The 14,090-nt window shown below is 40.4% G+C and overlaps 2 protein-coding genes across 2 annotated transcripts in view; both read left to right on the forward strand.

Moving 5' to 3' along the window:
* Nucleotides 1-14,090, forward strand: part of LOC112433555 (protein NLRC3-like) — a 286,257-nt gene that overhangs the window by 231,997 nt on the left and 40,170 nt on the right. The window lies entirely within an intron of this gene.
* LOC143416063 (uncharacterized) overlaps nucleotides 1-14,090 on the forward strand; it is a 32,150-nt gene that overhangs the window by 4,796 nt on the left and 13,264 nt on the right. The window contains exons 3-4 of the mRNA XM_076881433.1: nucleotides 2,111-2,284; nucleotides 9,531-9,704. Coding sequence (XP_076737548.1) covers nucleotides 2,111-2,284; nucleotides 9,531-9,704 — 348 coding nt within the window. The remainder of the gene's footprint in view (nucleotides 1-2,110; nucleotides 2,285-9,530; nucleotides 9,705-14,090) is intronic.

Genomic DNA, 14,090 nt, shown 5'->3' on the forward strand with positions numbered 1-14,090 from the left:
GACTGGAGAAGTTTTTACCTGACCTCATCAATTTAGATCAGACTGGTTTCATTCACTATAGACAAACAACTGACAACATTAGGAGAATATTACACATCTCTGCTCAAATACAAAAGAACAAAACTCAATCAATGATAGGAAGCTTGGACGCTGAGAAAGCCTTCGACTCGGTCAGATGGGTATTTCTGTATAAGGTTCTGGGGAAGTTTGGCTTTCACGACAAGTTTATTAGAGTAATCCAAGGTCTGTATGCTCGACCCTCAGCCCGTATTAAGGTGAATGGTGATCTCTCCAAGCCCTTTGCTCTGGAACGTGGCTGTAGGCAGGGTTGTGCAATCTCGCCACTTCTCTGATTTATTCATAGAAACATTAGGCCAAACGATTAGACAAAATCATAACATTAGGGGTGTTGCATTGTCAGGAGTTGAACATAAAGTGGTAATGTTCGCGGATGATGTACTGGTCTGCCTGGAGGAGCCAGAGAGGTCTTTTAGTGAGTTGATGTCTACTTTAAGTGATTTGGGGAAGTTATCTGGTTATAAGGTCAATATTTCAAAAACACAGGTGATGACTTTAAATTATACAGCTTCTGCAGCTTTACGTAGGAAATTTAAAGTAAATTGGGATAATGAGAAAAATAAGTACCTGGGAATATATTTGACTGCGGACCTCTCGGGGCTCTTTCAGGCAAACTACGAGCCAATATCTGCAAGTATAAAAGCTGATCTGCACAGATGGAATCTGGTCCCCTTCATGAGTCTCAGCTCCCAGGTAACTTTTAAAGCATGGATATCCTGTGGCCTTACGACATTCCTCTCTCTTACTCATAGAAATATTGTGCTCAGATTTGAGACCTTACAGGACAACCTGACAAAATACAACTTTCATAGATACTTACAGCTGAGATCATATATTGATCATGAATGCCAACTTCAATGATGCTGAGTCGCATTTTTTCCTCATCCTGAAAAATGCCACAACCATGACCCCTACTAAATCTATTTCTAAACTATACAAAGCCCTCTCTAGTGCCAGCAAGGATAATACTTTATACACTAAGGATAAATGGGAAAGGGAATCAGGGATTGCTATTTCTGTGGGGGAGTGGGAAAATGTTTTGTACTGCCAGTGATCCACGTCCAGTTCTATGAGCTGGAAGGAACATGGCTGGAAGAATATTATTAGGTACTTCAAGACTCCATATCAGGAGAGGTACAAAGGGGCTTATATGCAATGCTGGAGACAATGCGGCTCGACTGTTGCTAACCATTTTCATGTCTTTTGGGACTGTCCCAAGTTAAAAAACGTTCAGGTCTCCTTAAGTGCAGTCTTTAACGTTCAAATACCTTTCGATTTTAAGGTTTTATACATGGGTTTGGTCCCCTTTCTGGAATGTAGGAGTGAGATTAAGTTGGTGCAATTACTCTTGGTGGCAAGTAAAAAAACAATTACTAGAAGATGGTTAAGCCCAGCCCAGCCTACCCTAGACGACTGGTTTGGGATCATTTTAGAGATATTTAGGATGGAAAAACTTACATATCTGTTAAGAAATCAAAAAGCCAAATTCTACCAAATTTGGAACAATTGGATCCAATTCATTACCCCCACGAGGGCTGACTTCACTTGATCTCACTATTACTTGGTTGTTTTTTGTTTGTTTGTTTTTTACATTTACTTCTATTACTATTGCTTGTTTATTTACTTATTTCTTCACAATGATTGCAGCATGGGCACCCCTCCCAGTTTGTGTTTATAGTTCCATGTAATGTGTTCTATATATCTCCTTTGGGAGAGCATGCGAGCAACTGTCCTAGTAATAGCTAGTGGAGGTTAATATGCACCCGCTGATCACTTTGTTTATCATTTGCTCTCCTGGACTTAATCTAAAACCTGGAAGGACTTTGTTCCCATGTTATTCATATACTGCTATGCAGATGGTTTTTTCTTGTCCAATCCAAATAAAGATATAATTTAAAAAAAACATTTTATTCAAGTTCATCCATATGATGTTGTATCTTAGTATGTTAAGGTTTCATCAAAAATAAAAAGATGGCATGTAATATAATAACAAACTTTACATAAGTATTATAGATTATCTTTTGTTTTTCAGACTGGGTGGCTGTAACCTGTCAGAGAGAAGCTGTGAAGCTCTGTGCTCAGTCCTCAGCTCCCAGTCCTCCAGTCTGAGAGAGCTGGACCTGAGTAACTCTGACCTGCAGGATTCAGGAGTGAAGCTTCTGTCTGCTGGACTAAAGAGTTCACAGTGTGCAGTGGAAACTCTCAGGTCAGGATTCAAACGTTAACACATATGATCATTTAAAATGTGAATTATATTATTGATTGACTTATCTATAGAGCTTTTAGCTAAACTTATATTTATATTTGAGTGGATTATTAGACTCTGAATTACTGTGTAAAATTTGTCACAGTCATACGATTTTGTTTATTTATTTATTTTTTTAATTCATGTACTGGCCATTTTACATAAATTTGGCTAATCTTCCACAATATATACATTTGATTTCGTTAGGAACAAAATGTTCAAATTACATATTTTGCTGGATATTGGGTATTAATGAAATTATTATGTCTTTAATGACACCACATTTCCATATGTAGGAGGTTACTGGTGGTATTGTTTCAGTGTCTGAGTTTTCCTTGCAAAGAAACATCTGGAATTTAACAATACATATTTTAAAGCTGTTTTCTCCAAAGGGATTTGTATTAGTGATGGTAAATTTGATTCTTTTTACCGAATCGAGTTTAAATGAGTCACTCACCAAAATGAATCGGGTTTTTTAAGTCATTTGAGTCTCTGAGTCAGTTGCCCAGAGAGTGCCAAAAATGTACTTTTTCTCTCAAACTTAATTTGTTTTTATTTTCATGTAAATCCTACTGCTACGATGAGTGACTGAAAAATAAAAACAACTATTTTATAGAGCAAAAAAGAATAAGATTTCTAAATTGGACATTTATTTTTGTTTATGTTATTAGTATTTCCTCTTTATCATCTTTGCACAAAAACAAAGTGTAGACTGAATGTTATATTGCATCAGTCAGACTATCAGGCTTCATTTCAGATGAAGGAGTGACTCTTCCGTGGTAACAAACTGTGAGTTTCAGCAGCTGAGAGGCAGGAGGGAAGGGTGAGTGAGTGGTCTTGATGCATTCTCAGTCTAGACTAGACTAGAAAGAGGGGCGCTGCTCTTGTGGCGACCAGCAGGTTGTCTCTCTCTGTCAGTGTTTTAACTTATTTTATTTCATTCTTTTATTCCTTTATATATTTTTTTTTTTGCCTGAGGAAATTCTATAGCATCGGCTTGTGCTTTGTGGAACTTCTTTTAACGAAGATGGGTTTTTTATTTCGCATGATTTTATTGGCAATCCTGACGGTTGTTTGGAGTCATTCCTTTACCATCAATAATCCTGGCTAATGTGCAGTCTCTGAGGAGTAAATTGGATGAACTGCATTTGAATGTCGCACACTTGCGTGGCTACAGGGATACATGTCTAATGGCATTCACAGAGACTTGGCTCAAGGACTCTGACCCTGATTGTTCTCTGGAACTAAATGGCTTCGGGTTTCCCATACGTTTGGATCGAGACCCCGGAGCTACCCAGAAATCTCAAGGAGGAGTGTGTTTGTATATAAATCAGAAATGGTGTAAAAATGTGACCGTTCGTAGACAAGTGTGTCTGCCTGACATTGAGCTCCTCTCTGTGTCTTTGAGGCCGTTTTATCTGCCGAGGGAATTCCCACAGATCAACGTCACCATTGTTTACATCCACCCTAAAGCGAATCCTAAGAATGCGACTGACACCATCTCCATTTTTTTCCTAATAACAAACCATGGTCTTCAAAAGGTCTTATGAGGCTGATTCATGAAAGGAAAAAAGCTTTTATTGAAGGGAATATCTTGAAAGTTAGAGAAATTAGGAAGGAGATCAGATCAGAAATTAAAAAAGCCAAAGTAAAATACAAGGATAAGGTAGAGGCGGAGATGGGTAGCAATAACTTAAGGGTGGCCTGGGCAGGCATGAAACACATGACTGGTCACTGTTACAGTGACTGTAATAAGATAAGTCTTCCTGGTTTTAGTTCAGACTCTCAGTTAGCAAGTAGAGAAGCTTATAGACCCTCTACAATTTGCATACAGGCCTCGTAGACGTGTTGATGATGCAGTGGTCACTCTGTTGAACTTCCTTTATCGCCATCTTGATGGCGCCAAAGCTCATGCTCAGCTCTTATTTATTGATTTTTCTTCAGCTTTTAATACTATCCAGCCACATCTTTTAGCTGATAAACTTCTTAACCAGTTTACACTTGATCTTAATCTCGTTGGTTGGGTTTTAGACTTTTTAACTGACAGATCTCAGTGTGTGAGAGTGAACAGCTGTTTTTCCAAACAGCTGAACTCTTCCACTGGCTCACCGCAAGGTTGTTGTCTCTCTCCTCTACTGTATATTTTGTACACTAATGACTGTCGCAGTACACAGGCCAACAGGCATTTCATTAAATACGCAGATGACACAGTCATTGTAAGCCTCCTTCATGGTGAAGAGGATTCCCATGGGCCTGTTGTGGATGAGTTTGTTTCGTGGTGTGATCAGTCCTTCTTAATGATCAGCACCTTGAAAACCAAGGACATGGTTATTGACTTCAGGGAGACATCCCCTCATCCTGCGCTAACAGTGGTAAATGTGCAGCCATTGAACTGGTGGACAGTTATAAGTATTTGGGGGTTGTTCTTGATAAAGCTCTGTGCTTTGAGTCACATCTTGCTGCTACAGTGAAAAAGGTTCAACAAAGACTTTTTAAGGAGGTTGAGAGGTTTCAATGTTTCATCTGCAATGATGACTCGTTTTTTATAAAAGTTTTATTGAATCTGTTTTAACTTTCTGTATCATTGCTTGGTACGGTAATATGTCTCTGAATAATAAGACCAGACTTAACAACCTGGTTAAAGTGGCTGGTAAGATTTCAGGGAGGTCTCAGGTCCAGCTTGTGGACTTTTATAACAGGCATGTGCTGAGGAAGGCGACCTCTGTCATGTTGTGTTCAGATCATCCTCTCTTTAATGATTTTCAACTGCTTCCATCAGGTCGTCGTTATAAAGTGCCTGCAGTGAAGACAAAGAGACATAGATTGTCTTTTGTACCTACTGCTATTATCATAGTTAATAACACTGAACCATATGTGTTGTTGCCATTGCACATTGTACTTTTTTGATGAAAAATCTAGGTTGTTTTCTCAGGCTTATATTATATTATATTATTTTGGAGTGTGTATGTGATGTGTTGGTTGCCTGTTTGTTTGTTTGTACGGACATCTACAACTATATGTAAAAATACAAAACAAAACAATTTTCAATTTGTTCTAGTTTATTGCACTTTTTGCTGTATATGTATATATGTATATGTAGTTACTATGGACTGAATGCATACATATTATTAAAATTTGGGCTATAACGGTTGTATTGATGTATAGCAACTTGAACTGCTCCCCAAAATGGCACTACAGCAGTGGTTCCCAAACTTTTTTTGCTGGGCCCCCCTTTGTTTTACACGAAAAACGTTCGCCTCCCCCCCGGCGCGTGAACAGCACGCACACGCACTAACACATCCTCCAACCACACACGCCCATATTTTGCTCCATTGCGGTTTATTTCACACCTCTAACATTTAGTAAACAATTAAGCAAATACAAGTAATCTGCAATAAATTACAGGTAGTAAGAAAATAAACTACTAAATCTTTTACGCTATGTCCGCACCTACACTGGTATTTTTGAAAACGCAGCTGTTTCATCCAAACAGTGTTTCAAATCACCAAAAACTGAGATTTTTTTAAAACTCCTTTTTTGCGGACGAGGAATACAGAGTTCATCTGGCAACGTCAAAGGTTGCGCCTTTTTTCACGTCACGTTATTGTTTATGTGAGATGAATTGCAGAATGGCAGACAGAGACAAAATACTGTTAATCTGAGTATCTGCAGGTTTCACACGCAGTTACTGTCCCTCCATTTACAAAGGCGTCACGGGTAGTTGTTTTTTCTTCTTCTGTAATACTAATCAACATTGCTGTCATTTTCAAAAAATGCCTCTCTGTGCAAAATGGGTTCAAAAACATAAACAGCTGTGGGATCCTGTTTGTCTGTGATTTGAATCGAGGGAACAAATCGTGGCAGGATCAGCCTGATGTTATTTGTATCCCGCTGTAACTTTACTCTATAAAGAGCAAACATCTCCAAAATGTCAGGAGTAGTTAGTCACTACAACAAGTGTTTGTGAACTAAAAATTAAGAATGTGGGATCCTGTTTGTCCATGATTGGAAGAGCCCAGCGCTGCTCCCGACGCAGGGACCTACCTCAGCACCTGTGCAGGTGAAGCCAAAGGGCAGATTTGCTTCACCATATTTTCTAGTCTTTGGCTTAGAATGAAGTTGGTTTGGAAACATATTCAGCGATGCTTCATCTCCTGCTTTGCGTTTCTGTGGGCGCCGTGCTAGCAGTGTTCAAGCGTCTTAAAGGGTTTAACATCAAAGATTCAGTGGAGAGCTACTGTAACAGCTGAACAGAAAAACTCTTCCTCCCCTGGTGTGCTACTCTTCACAACCCGCAGGACTTTCACCCTCAAGAGATGGAAAAGGGGAACGAGGGCCGACGTCCAGGTGAAACTGAGAAGCTACCAGAGGCTAGCTTCTTGGCTGTGGGGAGAATCCTGGTGCCTGCGTCCACTTCCTCTCCTGACATTTAGTTAATATGTTACGCCGGTGACTGGGACCTGGGCTCTGTGGCTCAGAAGCAGTTTTTCTCACGGTGTGTCCGTCAAACGTTCACTGTTTTTATTGATAACAGCTATGTCTGCTCATCGATCATTGCTTCCCCCAGCTCTGGAGTCGCTGCCCTGCCCAGCAGGTCCACAGGTCTGCATTGTCTTTATTTCAAGTGCCGCTGCAGTCAGCTGTTGATTTTGCAGATCGACCGTCATCAACTCGGTTGGCCCCGCTTAACGTTCGCTCCATAACAAACAAATCATTTATTCTAAGCGATCTCTTTATTAAAGAGTCTCTAGATTTCATGTGTCTGACTGAGACGTGGCAGCAAAATAAGAATTATGTCCAATGTTCCCTCTAATGTTTCATGTGTCTGAGCGAACACACAAACTCCCTGAGCGGTCCCTTGGATCACTGGATCACGTTGTCATTAACGTGGCTTCACTCTACATCAACCAAAACACCGGTGTCGGCACATGAGGACGCTGTCATAGCCCGTCAGCGACGTTGATTAGCTGCGTATATACGAATGTGAATCATTGGCTGGACTATGGGATAAGGCGGCATCGTTCTAAATACTGGAGCAGCCAGTCACTGACTAACACTGCAAAGCAGAATTGTTAACGTATTTATTTTAATTTCAATTCAGGTTAGTATTTAGTATTTATTTATTTATTGTCATTGTCAAGAACAATGAAATTGCGTTTGGGGCTTCCATACAACCCAAAAAAAAAGAAAATAATAAATACCCCTTAAAACCCAAGTGTACATATTTAACCCAGTGTGACTCCAATGCAATAAGACAATCCTTAGCAACAACATGAGAACATGACAAGTAATGTTCGTAGAAAATCAGACAAAGACCTGAGAAACATGACAAAGTACAACAATGCAACCCATTCAATATTATTGTACTGTGAGATATGATATCAGATATGATAGTTATCTATTTAAGAAGGAGGGGGGGGGGCAGGAGGGGGAAGAGAATAAAGATATGATGCACCAATGCAGACCAGTTCATTGCTATTAAGAAGTTGGATATGGTTATTGTCCGTGAGAGGGGGGCAGAGAGTTCAGGAGCCTCACAGCCTGTTAGATATCTTTTTGTGCGCAATGCAGATACTCTGTGTGCAGAGAGCGTGTCAGCGGATTGCGCCCGTGCGCAGCTTAGAGGGAACATTGATTATGTCCACTTGAATGAAATCTGCCCGGCTGGCTGCTCCGTCATCTGAACTCCGCGTCTTTTAGGACGTGGTGGAGGACTCGCTGTTGTTTACCAGGACAGATTCACATGCAGTCTGATGACCTCGGACTCCTTTTCTGCATTTGAGTCACAGATGATGGTCAGTTCTCTAAAAACCAGTTATTGTATTTTATTCTACCTGATGGGGCCTTTCTAACTGAATTTAATGACCTTCTGACATCCATCATTTCATTGGAGAAGGTTGGGAGATTTGAGCCGTCATATTGATGAAGCATCCTGTAACACTGCTGCTGAGCTCATCACTGTCACTGAGTCTTTTAACTTTAGGCAGCATGTTTCTGGCCCCACACATACAAAGGGTCACACACTGGATCTTGTTTTCTCCCTGGGTTTAAATATACATGATGTATGTGTGGAGGATGTCCATGTGAGTGACCATAGCTGCATATTTTTTAACTTGTTATTTTACTTGGATCCTTCATCTCCTAAACTGATGATCCAAAGGCGGATTATAAACCAAGATGCTGCTGGAAGGTTCTCTACCATGTTTGACCCTCGCATGGCTCGTAGTGACCTCGACTCACGTATTTTATCCTTTAATGATCAATGCAAGTTGTTGGAAAGCCCACTGATAACATGTTTACATGGCTAAAATGTTATGGCTCATTCATTGATAGTATTTTCGCCATAGAAATTGTTATGTCCTATATTGTTGAACCCACCATGTCTATGCTGATGCTCTTTGAACGCACCACATACGTACTCGAGGCCATGCAGTGGCTGCTAGTCTGTGTTCTCAGTATTTTTATGTGTCAGTTCCAGTTTTAGAGCTCTAAAGTGCAGCTATCGTGTTAGGAATATGTTAGGAATAGACAGGAACACTGAGCACACTGAGGTCAAATCTTTATTTAGGGCGACCGTGGCTCAGGGGGTTGGGAATCGCATCTGTAACCGGAAGGTCACCGGTTCGATCCCTGGGCTCTCTGTCCTGGTCGTTGTGTCCTTGGGCTTTACCCTACTTGCCTACTGGTGTTGGCCAGAGGGGCCGATGGCGCGATATGGCAGCCTCGCTTCTGTCAGTCTGCCCCAGGGCAGCTGTGGCTACAACCGTAGCTGCCTCCACCAGTGTATGAATGTGAGAGTGACTGAATAGTGGCATTGTAAAGCGCTTTGGGTGCCTTGAAAAGCGCTATATAAATCCAATCCATTATTATTATTATTATTTTACCACTCGCTGCATTCTTGATGTTCATGTTCTTCTCTTTCCCCTCACCCTGCAACCAGTCATGGTAGATGCTCCTCCTGGAGCCTGTTTTCACTGGGAGGATCTTTGTGTCAAAGGGAGTTCTTCTTCCCACCATCACCAAGTGCTGCTCACAGTGGAGGCGGTTACCTTACACTGTTAAACAGCTTCAGATGACTGTTGTTGTCTGTTGGGTATTGTCACTTATAAATAAAGTTACATTGAATGGATGTATGGATGGATAGATGTTATTGTGACAAAGAGAAAACGATTGTTGACAGATTGATTGTTGTTTTGTGTGTCTGCAGTCTGTCAGGCTGTCTGATCACAGAGGAAGGCTGTACTTCTCTGGCCTCAGCTCTGAGCTCCAACCCCTCCCATCTGAGACAGCTGGACCTGAGCTACAATCATCCAGGTCCCTCAGGAATGAAGCTGCTGTCGGCTGGACTGAAGGATCCAGGCTGGAGACTGGACACTCTCAGGTATGGAGAGAATGTCTGATAGAGGAGGAAGAGCTGGAAACATTTCCTGTGTCCTTCACTCACTTCCTGTTTGTTTCCTGCAGATGAGACATGAACAATCACACATGCAGGAATATTTTCAGGGACAGACACACTAGTCTAGCTGGATAGTTCATGGATATTTATGTAGGGGTCTCCAAGGAGTCTGGTTGCAGGAACATTTAGGTCACAGGTGTACCTGATATAGATACCAGTGTACCTAATAAAGTGTCAGCCATGTGTATGTTTCCCATGCTGTATGTCCACAGTGACAGAAGGATGAAACAAGGCTGTGAATCATTTCAGTCTGTGTTTGTGACAAAGAGGCAGACAGGAGCAGCTAACATTTGGAAATGGAAGCTTAAATAATGACAAACTCTACATTCACAGCTGAATTAACAATAAATTTGTTCTCAAGTGCACATTTAGCAGCTAATGCTATTACTGTTTTCCCTTGCTTTCTACAACTTGAGCAGCTATTGCTAAGTAGGCCACTTTGCTCTGCTAAGGATTTATGTGACCATGATGAAAACTCTGATAAGCTAATGCTGCTAAGCTAATACTGTTTATGGGCCCTGTTAGAATCAATATTTCATTCTCATTCTGTTGTTTGAGAACAATATTAACGTTTCACATCATTATAACACAAGAGAAAAGGGTATTAGCGTTAGCTACTAATGCTTATTCACCTCAAATTAGCTTTAGCTGCTAATGGTAGCCTACTTAGCAATAACTGCTCACTAATATAATGCTAATTCACATCAAATTAGCATTAGCTGCTCAAGTTGTTATAAGGAAAGAGAAAACGGTATTAGCATTAGCTGCTAATAATTGTTCACCCCTAATTAGAGTTAGCCCCTAATGGCAGCCTACTTAGCATTAACTCCTGACGTCGTTGTAATGCAGGGGAAAAGAGTTACCATTATCGGATAATGCTAATTCACATCAAATTAACATTAGTTAACAACGGTAGACTTCGTATCATTAGCTGCTGTCATTCTTACAAAGCAAACAGTATGAGCATTAGCTGTTAATGCTTTCTCATCTAACATTAGAATTGGCCACTAATGGCGTATTGTTAAAAAGTAAAAAAACACATTGTTAGCATAAACGGATGATGCTAATTCACCTAAATTAGCATTAGCTAATGATGGCTACATAACTAGCATTAGCTACTGATATTGATATAAATCAAGAAAATATGGTATTAGCATTAGCTTTTAATGCTTTTTCATCTAAAATTAGAATTAGCCACTAATGGCGTGCTATTTAGCATTACCTCTTCACATCGCAGGGGAAACGTTAAAATTAAATAAAAAAAAATGTTCAGATTAGCTACTCATATTGTTAAAAAGTAAGAAAAAACATTGTTAGCATAAGCGGATAATGCTAATTCAACTCAAATTAGTATTAGCTAATAACGGCAACCTACTTAGCATTAGCTGGTCACATTGTTATAATGCAAGAAAATATGGTATTAGCATTAGCTGCCAATTCCTAAATACCTAAAATTAGCATTACCTGTAATGGAAGTCTACTTAGCATTAACTCCTCACTAATGTAATGCTAATTCACATCAAATTAGCTTTAGCTTTAGTATTAGCTGCTAGCACCAGCCTACCCAGCACTAGCTGCTCACATTGTTAAAAGGGAAGAGAAAACGATATTAGCATTAGCTGGTAATAATTATTCACCCCTAATTAGAATTAGCTGCTAATGGCAGCATACTTAGCATTAACTCCTCACATCGTTATAATGCAAATGAGGCTAACTTACATTAAATTAGACTGCTGTTATTAGCTAATGCTATTTAGCAGTAGCTGCTCACATTGTTATAAAGCAAAGGAAAACGATATGAGCATTAGGTTCTAATGCGTATTTGCCTTTAATTAGACGTAGGTGCTAATGGCGACCTACTCAGCATTAGCAGCTCAGATGTTGTATTGCTAGGGAAAAGAGTGTTAGCATTAGCCGTTCACATTGTTATAAAGTTAAGGGAAATAGTGTTAGCATTAGCTACTCACATTGTTAAAAAGTAAGTGTTAGCATTAGTGCATAATGCTAATTCACATCCAATTAGCATTAGTTAATAACGGCAGCCTATTTAGCATTAGCAGATAATGTTGAATTTGGCCCACTGGAAAAGTTAAGAACTCAAGATTTAGGAGTGTTTCTCGATAGCTCTTTCTCATTTGAGAAACAAATAAATGTTGTTATTAAAACCAGCTGTAAGCTTTATATTGTTGATTGTCATTTCCCATATGGAAAAGATATATAAATCTTATAAAGTTTGTATCTGTCTTGTGTGAAACTTGTATGAAAAGCATACAAGAGTGAAAACAGATATAAGATCCCTTGAAAAATTATATAATGAAACTTGTATGTTTTCGATACTTACTAAAACAATATATGAAAGTAATGAGAAAGTGGCCACTTTCGTGAGTATGACTTTCATCATATAAGTTTTTAGTCTTTTCCATATGGGATATGCTTAAAAATATTTACTCATACATGCTTAGTTTTATAATCGATTGCATAATGATAGAGGTTTGATCCTTAGTAGTCTGTAAAGACTCTGTGTGCCTTCCAGAGTGCTCTGGCATGCACACACCACTTGGGGCCATGAGAGAGGTCGTACCCTCTCTTACTGATTTATGGTGTAGGACAGGGGTCTCAAACTCAATTTAGCTGGGGGCCGCTGCAGGCAGAGTCTGGGTGAGGCTGGGCCGCATTAGGTTTTCCACAAGAAAGGCATGGTTAAAAACTTCCAATCTTCTCAAATCTCTTTATTTTTATTTTTTAACACAAAATATGAAAAATGAATAAACAAATTAAGAATTAATAAGAAAATCAATCAATCTGTAATACATAAATAAAATAATAATAAGATATTTTTAGTCAGTGAACTTGTGTGTTTTTTTCAGTCTTCTATATCTGCTGTGTTTAGATTGAAATGTCTGTATTAACAGTTCTATAACCTTCTTCTGAACATGAATGGAACACTGGAGAAAATGAACTGTTCTTCTGAACATGGCTTCTCTTGCCTACTCCTTGCTGCTAGAGACCTGGCAGCGTTTCCTCTCGCATAGCCGAGCCAGATTTGGCCTGAGGGAGGAAGCAGTTGCGACCCTCAGTATGTCTTGAAGATGATCATCCGTAAGTCTGGACCTGTACTTGGACTTATTGAAGTTCAAAGTGGAGAAGAGCTTTTGGCACAAGTATGTGCTACCAAAAAGGCACATGGTCCGCTTGAACATTCGGGAAAGCCGAGGGAAACTAGGGCTCAATCCTCTCAAAAACTGTCCAAGCTTGTCTGCTTTTCCACTCACCTCCCTGAACTTTGCTTTGAGTTCAGAGTTGCACTGCAGCTCAATGAGCTCCATGTGAAGCACAGAAGGGGCATCTTGCACATCAAAGGAGAAGGGGTCCGCAAAAATGTGAAAGGTGGCTCTGTGTGTCTTGAAGTCAGCAAATCTGGGATCAAATTCCTCCTGTAGCCTCAAAATGACATCAACATACTCGTCAGCACTGAATGGTGTGCCTGCATCCACGAGTGCCTTGCATGCTGGGAAATGGCAAAGGTTTGTCTGAGAGAGCTGAGCTTTCCAGAGCGCCAGTTTTGTGGAGAATGCTCTCACGTTGTCATAGGCAGCACTGACAAGTTGCCCCTGGCCTTGTAACGTCTTGTTCAGTACATTAAGCTCATGTGTCATATCAACAAGAAAAGCTGAGTCCATGAGCCATTTGGGATCAGTTAGCACAGGAACACTAACTCCATCCTTCTCCATGAAGGCTTCACTTCTGCTCTCAACTCAAAAAGTCTCTTTAATACATTTCCCCTGCTGAGCCAACGTACCTCAGTGAAGTCGAGCACATCCCCATATTCTGACTCCATTTCCTCTAAAAAAGCACAGAACCTTCGGTGCTTTAAGCCCCTGGATCTGATTTGGTTGATGCATTTCACAACAATAGACATCACATTGTCAAACTTCAGGCATTTGCTGCAAAGGACCTGCTGATGGATGATGCAGTGCAGAGCAATGGCCTCCTCCACGCCTTCCTCTTCCAGTTTGTTTTGTGCCACCAGTCCATTTTCCCTCCCTGTCATTGATGGCGCTCCATCTGTTGTTATTCCAACAAACCTCTTCCATGGCAAACCAACATTCTCAATGGCATCACACAGCTTGTAAATATCTGCTGAGCGGTGGTCTGGCCATGCATTGGAATTACTGTGAGCAGCTCCTCCATCACTTCAAAACTGTCATCAACACCACGGACATACATTGGGAGCTGGGCAGTGTCGGTGATGTCTGTGGTCTCATCAAGAGCGACTGAGTATACACTGAAAGATTTGGCTTTCTCACACAG

The sequence above is a fragment of the Maylandia zebra genome, unplaced genomic scaffold (assembly GCF_041146795.1).
Source record: "Maylandia zebra isolate NMK-2024a unplaced genomic scaffold, Mzebra_GT3a scaffold11, whole genome shotgun sequence".
NCBI lineage: Eukaryota > Metazoa > Chordata > Actinopteri > Cichliformes > Cichlidae > Maylandia > Maylandia zebra.